This window comes from Panthera onca, chromosome E1 (genome assembly GCF_046562875.1).
Source record: "Panthera onca isolate mPanOnc1 chromosome E1, mPanOnc1 haplotype 2, whole genome shotgun sequence".
NCBI lineage: Eukaryota > Metazoa > Chordata > Mammalia > Carnivora > Felidae > Panthera > Panthera onca.
In genome coordinates this window covers 19,398,485-19,410,919 of record NC_138352.1, presented here as the reverse complement: position 1 = coordinate 19,410,919, position 12,435 = coordinate 19,398,485, and the positions used below count along the sequence as shown (strand labels likewise).

General features: G+C 56.5%; 2 protein-coding genes across 6 annotated transcripts; one reads left to right on the top strand and one right to left on the bottom strand.

Annotated features, from left to right (window-relative positions):
• The first annotated feature begins 624 nt into the window (after nucleotides 1-624).
• SLC25A35 (solute carrier family 25 member 35) lies at nucleotides 625-6,060 on the top strand. Of its 3 annotated transcripts, none has more exons than XM_060647335.3 (5): nucleotides 625-2,211; nucleotides 3,102-3,167; nucleotides 3,617-3,769; nucleotides 4,156-4,290; nucleotides 5,912-6,060. In XM_060647335.3, the coding sequence occupies exons 1-5, from the start codon at nucleotides 1,837-1,839 to the stop codon at nucleotides 5,918-5,920; spliced, it is 738 nt and encodes a 245-aa protein (XP_060503318.1). In that variant the 5' UTR covers nucleotides 625-1,836; the 3' UTR covers nucleotides 5,921-6,060. The 3 variants fall into 3 exon arrangements, with proteins under 3 accessions (XP_060503318.1, XP_060503317.1, XP_078293912.1); XM_060647334.3 differs by lacking the exon at nucleotides 5,912-6,060 and adding an exon at nucleotides 4,463-4,927 and having other exon boundaries at nucleotides 632-2,211; XM_078437786.2 differs by lacking the exons at nucleotides 3,617-3,769; nucleotides 5,912-6,060 and adding an exon at nucleotides 4,463-4,927 and having other exon boundaries at nucleotides 632-2,211.
• Nucleotides 5,048-6,596, bottom strand: RANGRF (RAN guanine nucleotide release factor). 3 transcript variants are annotated; one of them, XM_078437787.2, is made up of 5 exons: nucleotides 6,272-6,595; nucleotides 6,067-6,183; nucleotides 5,693-5,849; nucleotides 5,500-5,585; nucleotides 5,048-5,303 (listed from the first exon to the last, which is right to left on the bottom strand). In XM_078437787.2, exons 1-5 carry the CDS (start codon nucleotides 6,370-6,372, stop codon nucleotides 5,204-5,206), a joined length of 561 nt encoding a protein of 186 aa, XP_078293913.1. In that variant the 5' UTR covers nucleotides 6,373-6,595; the 3' UTR covers nucleotides 5,048-5,203. The 3 variants fall into 3 exon arrangements, with proteins under 3 accessions (XP_078293913.1, XP_060503320.2, XP_060503321.2); XM_060647337.3 differs by having other exon boundaries at nucleotides 5,054-5,327; nucleotides 6,272-6,591; XM_060647338.3 differs by lacking the exon at nucleotides 5,500-5,585 and having other exon boundaries at nucleotides 5,215-5,327; nucleotides 6,272-6,596.
• Nucleotides 6,597-12,435: the final 5,839 nt, after the last annotated feature.

Genomic DNA, 12,435 nt, shown 5'->3' with positions numbered 1-12,435 from the left:
ATGTGGGTAAATGCTTGAGGAGCAAAGCCAGATGGAAATGGCTGAAAGTGGAGAACTTGAAAAAGCTTCAAGTGTCAGGAGAAGTAAAGGTCAAGGTGAGGAATGGTTTGGGAATCGCCAAAAGAAGGAAGGGACATTCCGGGCAGTGGGAACAAGACACTGGAGGGCACAGGGCACAGGGGTCTGACAGCTCCCGGCTTTTCTGGAAACCTGGTAACTGAGCACTTAGTACATGTCCAACACTTGCACTCAGGTCGGTGCAATAGATAATTATCATTCCTGTTTAGAAAGGAAGGTCTGAAATGTTAAGTAACTTGCCTAAGGTCACTGAACCGGTGCACAACAGGACCCAAACTGGAACTCCAGAGGCGCTGAGTCTAAATCTGGTGGCTGCCTCACTCACACACAGGCAGGCAGCCTCTGCCTCCTCCTCCCTCCCTCCCCAAGATGACATCCCCCATCCTGCTTTCTTTCTCCCAAGCCTTCTTTCTCCTTCCACCCCTTCCCAGGGTTGCTAGCTAACCCAACCTCTTTCCTCGGTTCTCCCGTGATTAACTGTCAGCGGACTCATGAGCAAAGACAGGGGTCCAGGATCCCAGGCTCCCCCACCACCATCTGACAGTGTAAACCTAAGCCCAGGGAACTAACCCCCTGCCTTGCCCTGTCCTCCCTTCGCCTCTGGATTGCCGCGAGGATCAAGAGCTCAGGGTTGACTGCGCTCCCACGCCAACCTTCGGGGCCCGCAGCCACCACACCCCGGAGCTGGAGCCTGCGAATACTCTCCACAGCCTCAAGAGATCCATCCGGTCCAGCAGGTGTGTCCCCCGTCTGCACCTGCGGGCGTAGCCGCAGCCTCCGGGGTCACCTGGCGCCGGAACCCAGGAGGGAGCGGATCCACAGTTTGACACAGACCCGGACAGAAGGCGAAGGGAGGGGCGCCCTCCACCCGCGAGAGGAGCAGCCCCAAACCCCAGCCCAGGAGCCCTGGCTCCAGCCTCTCCTCCCCGCGGGAGATACAAGCTCTGCTCCCCCAAAGCCCCTCCCGGAGCTTCCCGTCCGCCGCGCCGGCGCGGGCGCCGGCGTGGGGAGAGTTAATTTCGACAGCCTCTCCCAGGATTCCGGGGGCCGGGTCGTCCAGAGCACCTCCCATTGGCCGCGGAGCCGGCTCGGCGCTGATTGGCTGGCGCTCCCGGCTGCGGCTCTCCCCGGCTCCCGATTGGGCGCCGCGCTCCAGTGACTGGAGTGTGGCGGCCCGGCCTCCGCTGGCTACCCCTGGCCGGAGCTGCAGCGGGCTTCGGCAGCTGCCCGGGGACGCTTATCCCGGGCTGGAGTCCCGACTTGCTTCCCCGATACAGATCGATCCCGTTGCCTTCCCCGGGACGCCATCGATCTTCTCCAGGATCCTTTTCCTCCGTAACCTGCTGTTTTTCTTTTTCCTTCCTCCCGGCTCCCATCTCCCGAATCCGCATTTCCCTCCCCTGCTCCCGGGCCCCCGTAGCCGACCATCCTCATCATTCCACCTGCCATCCTCCTGACTTCCGCCCTTCCTTGGCCTCAAATCCTTGACCGACAGAGCCCTGCCATAACCTTCTCACCAGGCTCCCCTAAACTCCTTTTTCTTCTCTCTTTGCCAGCTCCTGACTCCCAAATTCCAGCTAACCCTTGACCTCTTGACATTTGACCCTAGCAGTCTCCGCTCCAGACCTCTCAATTCCTATCTCCTGCAGCCCGGACTGCTAAGACTGAGGCCCTCCCCCTGATTTCTGAGCCCCCCGTTTCTGAAGCTCAGTTTTACTTTTTTACTCCTGGGCCACTTCCTGTTACTGCTACCCCACCATGGACTTCTTGATGAGCGGCCTGGCAGCCTGCGGGGCCTGTCTGTTCACCAACCCCCTGGAAGTGGTAAAGACCAGGATGCAGCTGCAGGGAGAATTGCAGGCCCCGGGCACCTACCAGCGGCACTACCGAAACGTCTTCCACGCCTTCATCACCATCGGCAGGGTGGACGGCCTGGCTGCCTTGCAGAAGGGACTGGCCCCCGCCCTCTTATACCAGTTCCTCATGAATGGCATCCGCCTGGGCACCTACGGGCTGGCTGAGGCTGGGGGCTACCTGCACACTGCCGAAGGCACCCTCAGCCCTCCACGAAGCGCAGCAGCTGGGGCCCTGGCTGGGGTCATGGGAGCCTACTTGGGGAGCCCCATCTACATGGTGAGAAGAAGGATCTTGCCTGGGGCCTTCAGGCAGACACTTGGTGTCGGGTGGGCCCGGGCCTGCAAAGCTGATACTGAGCTTGGAAGTGGGTTCGTGCAGGGGATGATGGGGAATTTGAGCACCATACATCAGCGGGTGTAGGGGATCAAGGAAAGTCCCGGGCATCACAGAATTAGAATCCCGCAGTGTTCTCCTTTGAGTTTTCTGGAATAGATGAAGGGTCAATAGCCTGAGGCCCAGAGAGGGGAAGTGACCAGCTCAAGGTCACACAGCTGCTTATTGCTAGGATTAGGCCTTGCTTAGGGCTCCTCTTGGAAGATCCTGGGAGGCAGTCAGTTCTGTAAGAGAGGCAGTCTGTCTGGTCTCGCTCTCAGGGTATGAGATTCAGGGACGGTGACCCCTTCAAAAATCAGCCTCCACATGCCCCCGTGGGGTTTGGGGGCCAGAGAGCAAGTTTTACAGATGACCCCTCACAACCTGCCCCAGTTTGATGGGCAGGCTGGTTCACAGTGGTGGCTGGAGATCCAGTCTGAGAATAAGAGCTGGCGTGAGAGGCCGAGCACCAGAGTGTTGCCCTACGGGAACAGTCTTAGGAAATGCTGCCTTTCTCCAGCCTCCCCATCCCCCACCCTACCTCCCCAAGGGAAGGAGGATGTAGAGGGGGTGGGGTGTCTTCTCCGTGCTAAGAGATCCATCCCCTGGGACTGGAGCCAAGGGACACAGAGTCTCATGACCAATTTGTTAAGTGGGAACAACAATAATTATCAGATTAAAAGGATATACCTTGCCGAACACCCCAGAGGAAGTGTGAGGGGGTCAGGCGTTCGGGTCTTTGGGGTGGGAGGGTGGCCCCTGGGCTGGAGGCTGTGATACTCTCTCGTCCCCAGGTGAAGACACACCTACAGGCACAAGCAGCCTCGGAAATTGCAGTAGGGCACCAGTATAAGCATCAGGTGAGGGTTTTCCAGCCCCACTGGCTCCCTGCCCCCCGCGCCCCTTGCCCCCCAGCTCTCTGCCTGCCCCCAACAACTGCAACCCAGCCCCGGCTCTGCCTGGTCCACCAGCTCAGCCCCACTGCGTCCCTGGAGTCTGCCCAGACCCTCTTTCCCACATGGTCCCCACTTCCTCCACGTCTCTGCACCTGTTTCTCCCATCCCATTCTCCTGAGCTGCTCACGTCCTCCCTTGCTTCCTGCCCCTATTCTGGGGTGATGAAGAAAGGAACCACGGGGGGGGGGGGGGTGGTAGATCCCTGAAGGGGCCACATGCCGACTCTTAAGTCCACACGGAACTGGTTGTCCGGACACCGGGTGCCTGTTAAGGACCCCTCCCTGGCAGTGTTAGGTGGCAGCCCCTGATGCTGGGGGGACTGAAGCCCGCCCCCGTGGTCTTCCCCCTGCCAGGGCATGTTTCAGGCGCTAAGCGAGATTGGCCAGAAACATGGTCTGGTGGGGTTGTGGCGTGGGGCCCTGGGCGGCCTGCCCCGAGTTATCATCGGTTCCTCCACCCAGCTGTGCACCTTCTCATCCACCAAGGACCTCATCACGCAGTGGGAGGTACTGCCTGGGAAAGGGGTGGGGCCACCCCGGGAATGTGGGCAGGGGGGAAGGGCAAGCTGAAGGGCGCCCCCCCCCCCAGAGGGGTCAGTGCTGACATTCAGTGTGAGGGAACAAGGGAACAGCAGGAGGGCTTGGGGCTCACTGACTCTTGACACCCTTCCCACAGTCCTCTTGTCGCTTACCTCGCTTACCTCGCAGCAGTCGTCTCTGAGTCCCCAAGCAGCCTGCCCTTCCTCCTTCCAAGTGTCATCACGCTGTATTATAAGTGGTGGCATGGGAGCTTCCCGAGTTACCAGCTCTCTCCTGTGTCCCCAGGACGGGGCCTATCCTTCCCTAGGCCTCGAATGATTGGCTGACAAAACTCTTCCTCCCTTCACTCTTAGATACTTCCTCCCCAGAGCTGGAAAGTGGCTCTGGCAGCTGCCATGGTGAGTGGCATTGCGGTGGTCCTGGCCATGACGCCGTTTGATGTGGTCAGCACGAGGCTCTACAACCAGCCCACGGACTCTCAGGGCAAGGTAAGGGAGTGCTCTGGAGTGTCGGCAGGCAGGGAGAGCCAGGGGGTGGGCGAAGGCAGATTGTGGGGGCAGGTGGGACAGCCAGAAAGGCAGCCTGCCCAGATGAGGCCCCCTGGTGGGCTCTGACAGATCCCTTCCCTGTGCTCTCCCTCCCTCTCCAACCTGCTCTCAGGGCCTCATGTACCGGGGGATGCTGGATGCTCTGCGGCAGACCGCTCGGACAGAGGGCATTTTTGGCATGTACAAGGGTATAGGTGCCTCCTACTTCCGCCTTGGCCCCCACACCATCCTTTCCCTCTTCTTCTGGGACCAGTTACGCACCCTCTACCACACGTACACCAAATAACAGCCAGTCCTTCCCACACCACCACATCAGCACTCCTTAGACACTTCTGCCTCCACTATTGTGTTCTCGTGACTTCTGACCAGCGGATCTTTTCGTCCATCCAAAGGGAACCGCCTATGCCACTCCCTAACTGTCTTCTCAGGGTTGAATCACTACAAGGGATAGTTTCCCTCCCTTTCTTGGGTGTCACTTTCTTTAAACCTTCCCTACCCATCCCCTGGACACTTCATACCCCTCTCTCAGGGCTGAACCGGTCACTCCAAAGTATTTCCTCCTTTTATTTGGGCAGCCTTGGGTCCCTTCGGCTCTGATGCACAAACTTTACACTCCCCACTCCAAGACCAAAGGGAACCCGGTGGGGGCGGGGGGGGGGGGGATCCAGGTGTCTTGTTAGATGCAATGGCACAGAGATTATCTTGGGTATAAAGCAAGTTTATTTCTGCAGACAGGAGGTGTCTTATGTTTATGCACAGGGAAGGAATTAGGGGAATATCTCCAAACCCTCGCTCCCCTTGCAGAACGGGGCCCCCATGTGCTTCAGCAGCGTCACGCGGTACTTCAGGATCTTTACTGGGGACCAAAGATGCCGGGATCGTGAAGGGTCAGACTGGTCACCAGCTGTTCAAAGTCACCCAGGCTCCAGGGCAGAAGTGACAGATTTTCAGGGCTAAGAAATGACCTGTTGTCAGGGCTTGAGGGTGGGGGAACAGATGGAGAGAGAACATCATCCAGGCCTCCGGTTTGGAAGTTCCCACCTCCTGTTTCCAGGAGAACCCCACCAGCCAGTCTCCCTGCTCCTCCCCTCCCAGCAGATCCTCCTGGGGTCCCAGCCATGAGCCATGTGTCCTATCTGTCCTCCTTACGGGGGCTGACTGAAGGTGAGCAGGACATCAGTCTGGTACTGGGGCAGCCGCAGCAAGGCCTGGTGCACCGTCACGTCCTTTGCTACCTAAAGGGATCAGTGTCAGGATGCTTACCCGACCCCACCCCCTCACCCCTCCCCCGCCGGGGCCACTCCCTTCACCCCTCCAGGAATCTCACATTCCCTGCCCTCACCTGCTGGTTTTCCTTAGCCACCTGCTGCTTGCCAGAGAGGACCCAGGCTTCTTGACAGCAGCCCCTCAGGGCCAGGTTCTCCAAAAAGAGGGGCTGCACAGTTTCCACTTGCACAGCCCTAGCCTCCTGCGCCCCGCAAACGTCCTCAAAGTGGTATCTAGAGTAGGGGGAGCAGGGTCAGGCAGGGGCATCTCTCACCGCTCCTCCCCTCCCCCCCAGCATCTTTGAGTCCTTTGAGCTTCGCTCGCTTCCGGTGATAAAGTGTTGCCCTTGGAGTTCTCATTGCCCGGATTAAACGTCCAGCCGCAGGCCCCGCCCACTCCTCCAGCTCCGGCCCTCCCATTGGCCAGCCGCGCGGGCGCCGCCTCCCTCACCGAGCAGCCTCCTCTCCCTGCACGTGGGCCTGCTGCTCCAGAAGTTCCACGATCAGGCTCTGGTCCGTCACGCGGTGGCAGAAGACTTCCTGATTATTCGGGACCGGCCGGAGATCGCTGGAGAGAGGCGAGGCAGACCCCCGGGGTGACCGCCGCCGCTCCCCGCATCCCACCCTGTCGGCCAGCGGTGCCCGCGCCTTCTCACCTCACGTCGATGGCCCCGGGGGGGAGAGTGGCGGAGAAGGCCCCTCCAAACAGCGGATAGTCTCGCGTGGGCTCCATGCGCCTGGGACTAGGTTCGGGCATTACAGAGATGCACGAAAAACCCACGTGCGGCCCCGCCGCTTCCCCTCCGGCGTTTCGCCGCCGCCCCGGCCGTCTCCAGGCCGCCCTAGCCCCGCCCCTTTAGCTTTGGTCCCGCCCCGCGGTCGCGTTGGCCAATCGGCGCCTGCGTCTTCGGGGCGGTGCCCGGCGGGGCGGATCCCGGAAGCCACGCTCTCCCGGGGGGCCCCTCCCACCCCCCACTCCGGCGTCCGCGGAGAGCTCTGATCTCGGTTTGGGAATAATGATGCCCGCCTGCTCCCGAGCTCGCGCCCACCCCTCTCCTCTTTTAAAAAGGTTCGCACCTCCTAAGATTGTCGCCTGAGACCCTCGTTAGGGGCCCTTGCTCGTGCCAGGGACCGGCGTCTAGATGGGGTCTCCTGAGTCCCGGGAAAATAGTTTGAGGGTCTCGCAACTCCCTCTTTGGGGCCCCTTGATGGCAGCGAGCTGCAAACCAGACCGCTAATTCCCGGATGCGGGGAATTAGGGATACAGTGGGGCCACGTGTGGGGCCTGGTTAGGATTCAGGCTTCATGCTTTTCTGGACGCGAGACCCAACCCGGGGATTATAATGCTTAATCCCTCTCAAATCTTGCCTTGAGAACCCGGTGGGGAGTGGGGAGGGTGGCCGCCCCAACACGCACCTGGAGGAAAACACGGATTAAACCCTCTGTTGTTTCTCTTTTATAGATTTTTAGAATGTTCTTAAAGTGTCTGCTCAGTGATATCCTGCCAGCTAATGTCTCCGTTCACGTTTGATCCCCAGCACCGGGCAGAGTGTTTAGAACATAATAGACCCATTATGTATTGTTAAATGATTCAATAAACCCCACCCACGGGGTTCCAAGTGGGACTATACTATGGACCCTAATAATTTAGTGACATTGGGGTCAGGGGACACCTCATTTTTGGCCCCTTACCAAAGCTGGAGGGTACAGAGGCAATTAAGACCCGATCCCTGCCTCACCAGGGAACCGTGGAGTACACTTTGACCCAAAATTCACTAGGGCATCCTAGGGGTATTTTAGCCAGGGCATCATCAGGAGCCAAGACTTGGAGATGAAACGGCATGTTTTGGGAGAGGCTAGCATATCAGTTTGGCAAGGGTGCAGTGAGGAACAGGTAGCAGGCAGCTGTGAACAGTGACGCTGGAGAGGCTGCCTTGTGCAGGGTCTTTATAGAGCATCCGAAGGAGCTTGGACTGTTCTCTTCTGACTGCTAGCATCAGACTTCTCTCAGCCTCACGTCCTCGTCTCTAAAACGTTAGGATTAAAAGAGCTATGGACGTAGCAGCATCTCTGGATCTGTTTCTGGGCAAGGAGAGTGGACTAGGTTTGATCCATGAGGAATTCTAGAGAGGAGGGGAGTGTTACAGACCCCAGAGGGAGAGAAGGAGCTTGGGCAAGGGACACCAAGGGGGCCAGATCCCAGAGGTCTACTCCATGTGGCCTCTGTCAGGTGGGGAGTGGCAGACCTCCTGGTCCCTCCCTCCCCATCTCTGCCTGCCACCTCCCCCCACCCCCAGCCCAACCCCACCTGCACAGTACCAGCTCTAACTGCTTTGTGAGCAGTCAAGCAGATAGGGAACCCTTGGAAAGGGGATTTCAAGGACAAAGAGGTTAACGGGGCCCTGGCACTGGGCACAGGGGGTGGGGGCCTACTGAGCCAGGATTAGGGAGACTGAGGAGAAAGCCCTCCACTTCATCGATTTGGGTCTCTGGCGTGCCAGGAGTCATGCTGTGCTGTGAGCCTTGTGTGAGACTGGGGATTTCTGGCCCGCCACAATTCTCTAGGGGCGCAGGTTAGGTCCGCTCTTGCAAGTGGTGAGAGGCAGACCTTCATGAAGTGACACAGGCACAGGGCGAGACCCCCACCCTCACTTGGCAAGCTCCACCTTGGACTTCGCTTCCCTTCTCTCACCATTTACCTCTGTCTTTGTGTCGATCACTTCCTCTAGCCCTCCCAACTGCTGACCCCTTGCATGTTCAAGTGCAGTCTCCCAAGAGACAGAAACTAACTGGGTCATCCAACTGGAAAGTACCGGTTTGGCAAGCCCTCGTGCTTGGCCACCTCCCAGGCCACTAGCCAGACACGAGTGAAATCCCCGGTCCAGCTGGCCGTCGCTAGGATGAAGGGTATCATGGGACGAGTCACAGTAGACCCAGGTGGCCCAAGGGAGGGTGTGTGTGAGGGTCTGTCCGGCTCTCAGCTCATTGGTTGAAAGAGGTCTGCAGCTGATGGATTCCGTACCCCTAGGATGTTCCCTTAGGTGATGCCCTGCATGCACTTGATACAGCTGTTTTCTTTGGGGACAGGTGTCCCAGAGCACCTTTGAGGGCACCAGGGATTGGAAGTGATGGACTTGGACCAGAGAGATGACCTCAGTATCCAAAGTCAAACATCAATTTTAGGAAGAATGAGGGTGACATATATACTTCTATTAAGCCCAGGGTTTTTCCTTTTTTTTTTTTTCTACCGTGTGTCCCCTCGGCCGTTTGGTGAGGCCCATGGACCCCTACGCAGGAAAATGTTTTCAAATTCATAAAGTAAAATATGTATGACTACAGAGGAAATGAAACTATGTAAATATAATCATCAAAATGAAAACCCCAGATTTGTTTTAAAGTTTATTTATTTTGAGAGAGAGAGAGAGCGAGCGTGCTTGCAAGCAGAGGAGAGGCAGAGAGAATGGGAAAGAGAATCCCAAGCAGGCTCCACGCTGTCAGCGCAGAGCCCAACGCGGGTCTCCATCCCACGAACCGTGAGATGATGACCTGAGCCGAGATCAAGAGTCAGATGCTTAACCAACTGAGCCAGCCAGGCGCCCCCAAGCCCCCGGATTCTTGTCAGAGTCAAGATGTGCTTCTCTGATACCACGTTCACAAGATCTAACAGCAGGTCTGGAAAGTGTGACGTCAAACTGGCAATGCACCTAAATCGTACCTCAGGAGATCAGCAACCCCTGTAATGTGACAGTATCTGCAGCCGCTATTGTGACAGAGCCTCTGGTACTGTTCCTACTACTGTGGTATCTACAGTCACAATTGCAGGAGTTTCAATTGGAATTGAATTGAATTGCTGAATTTCAATTGGAAATAGGCATAAATGCATAACAAGCATTTCCGATTGGTCATTGGAAATAAGCATACTTTTTTCCCCATCCAAGTTGATTGATCGGAGCGTAAGGAACCCAGCTGTGGGGGCGCCTGGCTAGCTCTCGTGCGACTCTCCATCTCAGGGTTGTGACTTCCAGCCCCAGGGTGGGTGGAGACATTACTTAAATAAAACTTAAAGGGGTGCCTGGGTGGGCTCAGTCGGTTAAGCGTCCGACTTCGGCTCAGGTCATGATCTCGCGGTCCGTGAGTTCAAGCCCCGCGTCGGGCTCTGTGCTGGCGGCTCAGAGCCTGGAGCCTGTTTCAGATTCTGTGTCTCCCTCTCTCTCTGACCCTCCCCCGTTCATGTTCTGTCTCTCTCTGTCTCAAAAATAAATAAACGTTAAAAAAAAAAAAACCTTAAAAAAATTTTTTTTTAAATAAAAAGAGGAAAAGACAAACCCAGCTATGAAGTACGTGCCATGGCCGTGGACTAGGCTCTGAGAAAAAAAATCCAAAAATGTGTGAAACGCGGTGTCACTTTCTGAGCACCCAGCTGAGCAAGAGAGCTGGGGTGAACAGTCTCCATCCTGTAACGTTATAGACATTAGTGCCCTCACTTCCCAGTTGAAGCTGCCTCGGAGAGGTGCCCACGGTCCTGGGGCAGCCAGTGGTAGCCCTGGGAGATTTCTAACCAAAGACCTGGCATCATGAAGGCAGTGTTTGAGGAAGACCATGTATCCTTGTATTGGGGATGATTCTATAGCTGTCACCCAGACCCCACACCCCCCACCTCCCACGGACCTTTCCAGCCCTGTATCTCCCCCTTCTCCCCTCATGCTCTATATGCAAGGTACTCTGAACTTCCTTTAGCCCTTTGACTGAGTCATTCTCTTTCATGCCTCAGTGCTTTTACACACGCGCCTTCTGCCTAGAACTTTCTCCCTCTCTTCCCTGGCTAACTCATTGTCAGGAGCCTTCAGAGGGCTCCTGTGATGCTTGACTTCCTTGTCCCCACCGTAGATACTCACTGTGCTGTAATGCTCTAATCCTCAGTAGATTCTAAGCACCAGGAGGTTTCTGTTGTTGTTGTTTTGTTGTGTTGTGTTTTGTTTTGTTCTAAGAGAGAGAGAGATTGAGAGACCACAAGCAGGGGAGAAGAGTAGAGGCAAAGAATCCCCAGCCATGTGGGGCCCCACATGGGGCTCAAACCCACAAACTGTGAGATCATGACCTGAGCCAAAGCCAAGAGTCAGACACTAAACCGACTGAGCCACCCAGACGCCCCAATCATACCCATCTTTTACCTTTAGCTTCCCACTGAGTTGTACGGGGCCTGGTCCATAAATATTTATCGAATGGATATTGCTTAAGAGGCAAGCACTTATTTACCAGTTAAAACCAGTCAAGAGATATTATAAGATAAGGAACTCGACTGGCCTTCCTTCTTAATTCCTGAGAGGGAAACTAAATCGTTGGGATCTTCCAAGTGATGGGGGTTCCTGGTTACTCATGGTGGGCCCTGCTAGTTTGCACTAATGGGACGACTACATGGTCTATGCAAAGGGAAGAGTCAGGATGAGCGTAGGCCACACCGTAGAGACCAGCCATGTTCGAGCCACTTGATATCAGCCCAATCAGACCCCAAGCCCCAGTAAAAACTCTGGACACTGAGGCTCAGGGAGACGTTCTTGGGTGGTAAACACACCGATGTGCCAGGAGGGCGATACCCCTTGTCTCCTGGGGGAATGGGCTTAGAAGGTCTGCTTCTAGGACCCTTCCAGACCCTTGCAGTGAAACAGCAGTCCTAAGTAGAGCACTTCCCTGAGTTCTGTGAGTCATTCCAGTGAAATATCGAACCTGTGGGCATTGCAGGCAGCCTGGAATTTATAACCACTTGGCCAGAAATGTGGGTGACTGGGGGACCCAGGAGATTTATAGTTGGCATCTGAAGTGAGGGTGGTCTTGTGGAAAACGATCTATAACATGTAGCACCTGATGCCACCTCCCAGTTGGTGTTGGACCAGTTAGGGTGACATAGAATAAGAGGTCAGTGTGATATCCCAAGTTCAGGGTGATGAGGGTCTGTGCTGCGCCAGTAGAGAAGGGAGAGGAAGAGACGGCACCAGAAAAGCCATGAGCAAGGGAAGCCATGACCTGGGTGATCCCAGGTGGAAGGAAACATGGAGATCAGTGGCCAAGATGGAGGCCTGGCCGAGAAGAATGGCTACACCGATGACAGAAATAGGGCACGGGCACCGAAGGGTTTGGCTCTGGGGCCAGGAGGAGACAGCATCCTTTCCTCCAGCTCCCAACGGTGGAGTGCAGGTGCCTATGATTCTGCCATTCCTCCTTGTCACCGTGGGCTGTCCGTAGCCAGTCACTCAGAGGCAACAGTACCATGTGCCCGGGCTCAGTGACGTTTCTTCCTGAGGACCCTCTGCCCGGAGCTAGCGGAAGGCACACAGCCTCAGAGTGAGTCATGGGTCCTTCTGGATAACCTTTTCCGTAAGTACATCAGGGCCTCCCAGATTCTCACCTCCATCCCAGATGTCTCCTGGCCGCCCGCTGGATACCTCCGTCGGTGCGTCCTGAGCAGAGCACAGCCTCTTGACCCAAGCGTGCCCCCTCCCCAGTGTTCCTATCACGGTTAATGAGATTATCATGGAGCCGGTCCAAGCAAGAAGTCTGGGCTCCACCATTGGCCCCCCCACGCCCTCCTCCTCCCCTCACATCCAGTTCCTGGTGAGTTCTGCCTCCTAGTGTCCCTGGAACCCTTCCATTTCTCTCCATCTCCAGTCTGGGCCAGCATTTCCTGCCTGGAGAGTGCCACGCCTTCTTCCCCGGACCCCCCCGCCGCACACACCCTCCTCTGTCTTCCTCCCCTGCAGCCCTAGTGGTAGTCCCATCTCTACCCCAAAACAGACCCCTTCTAGAGATTCCCCGTTGCTCTTTG

Excerpts from the sequence above, each read along its gene's own strand:
- RANGRF (XM_060647337.3), bottom strand. The coding sequence starts at position 6,372 with ATGCCCGAACCTAGTCCCAGGCGCATGGAGCCCACGCGAGACTATCCG. Across the intron at positions 5,850-6,066 it reads CAGGGAGAGGAGGCTGCTCG|ATACCACTTTGAGGACGTTT; the intron begins GTGAGGGAGGCG and ends CCCCTACTCTAG. Across the intron at positions 5,328-5,499 it reads CTCACCTTCAGTCAGCCCCC|CCCTGACAACAGGTCATTTC; the intron begins GTAAGGAGGACA and ends CCCACCCTCAAG.
- SLC25A35 (XM_060647334.3), top strand. The coding sequence starts at position 1,837 with ATGGACTTCTTGATGAGCGGCCTGGCAGCCTGCGGGGCCTGTCTGTTC. Across the intron at positions 3,770-4,155 it reads ACCTCATCACGCAGTGGGAG|ATACTTCCTCCCCAGAGCTG; the intron begins GTACTGCCTGGG and ends CTTCACTCTTAG. Across the intron at positions 4,291-4,462 it reads CCACGGACTCTCAGGGCAAG|GGCCTCATGTACCGGGGGAT; the intron begins GTAAGGGAGTGC and ends ACCTGCTCTCAG.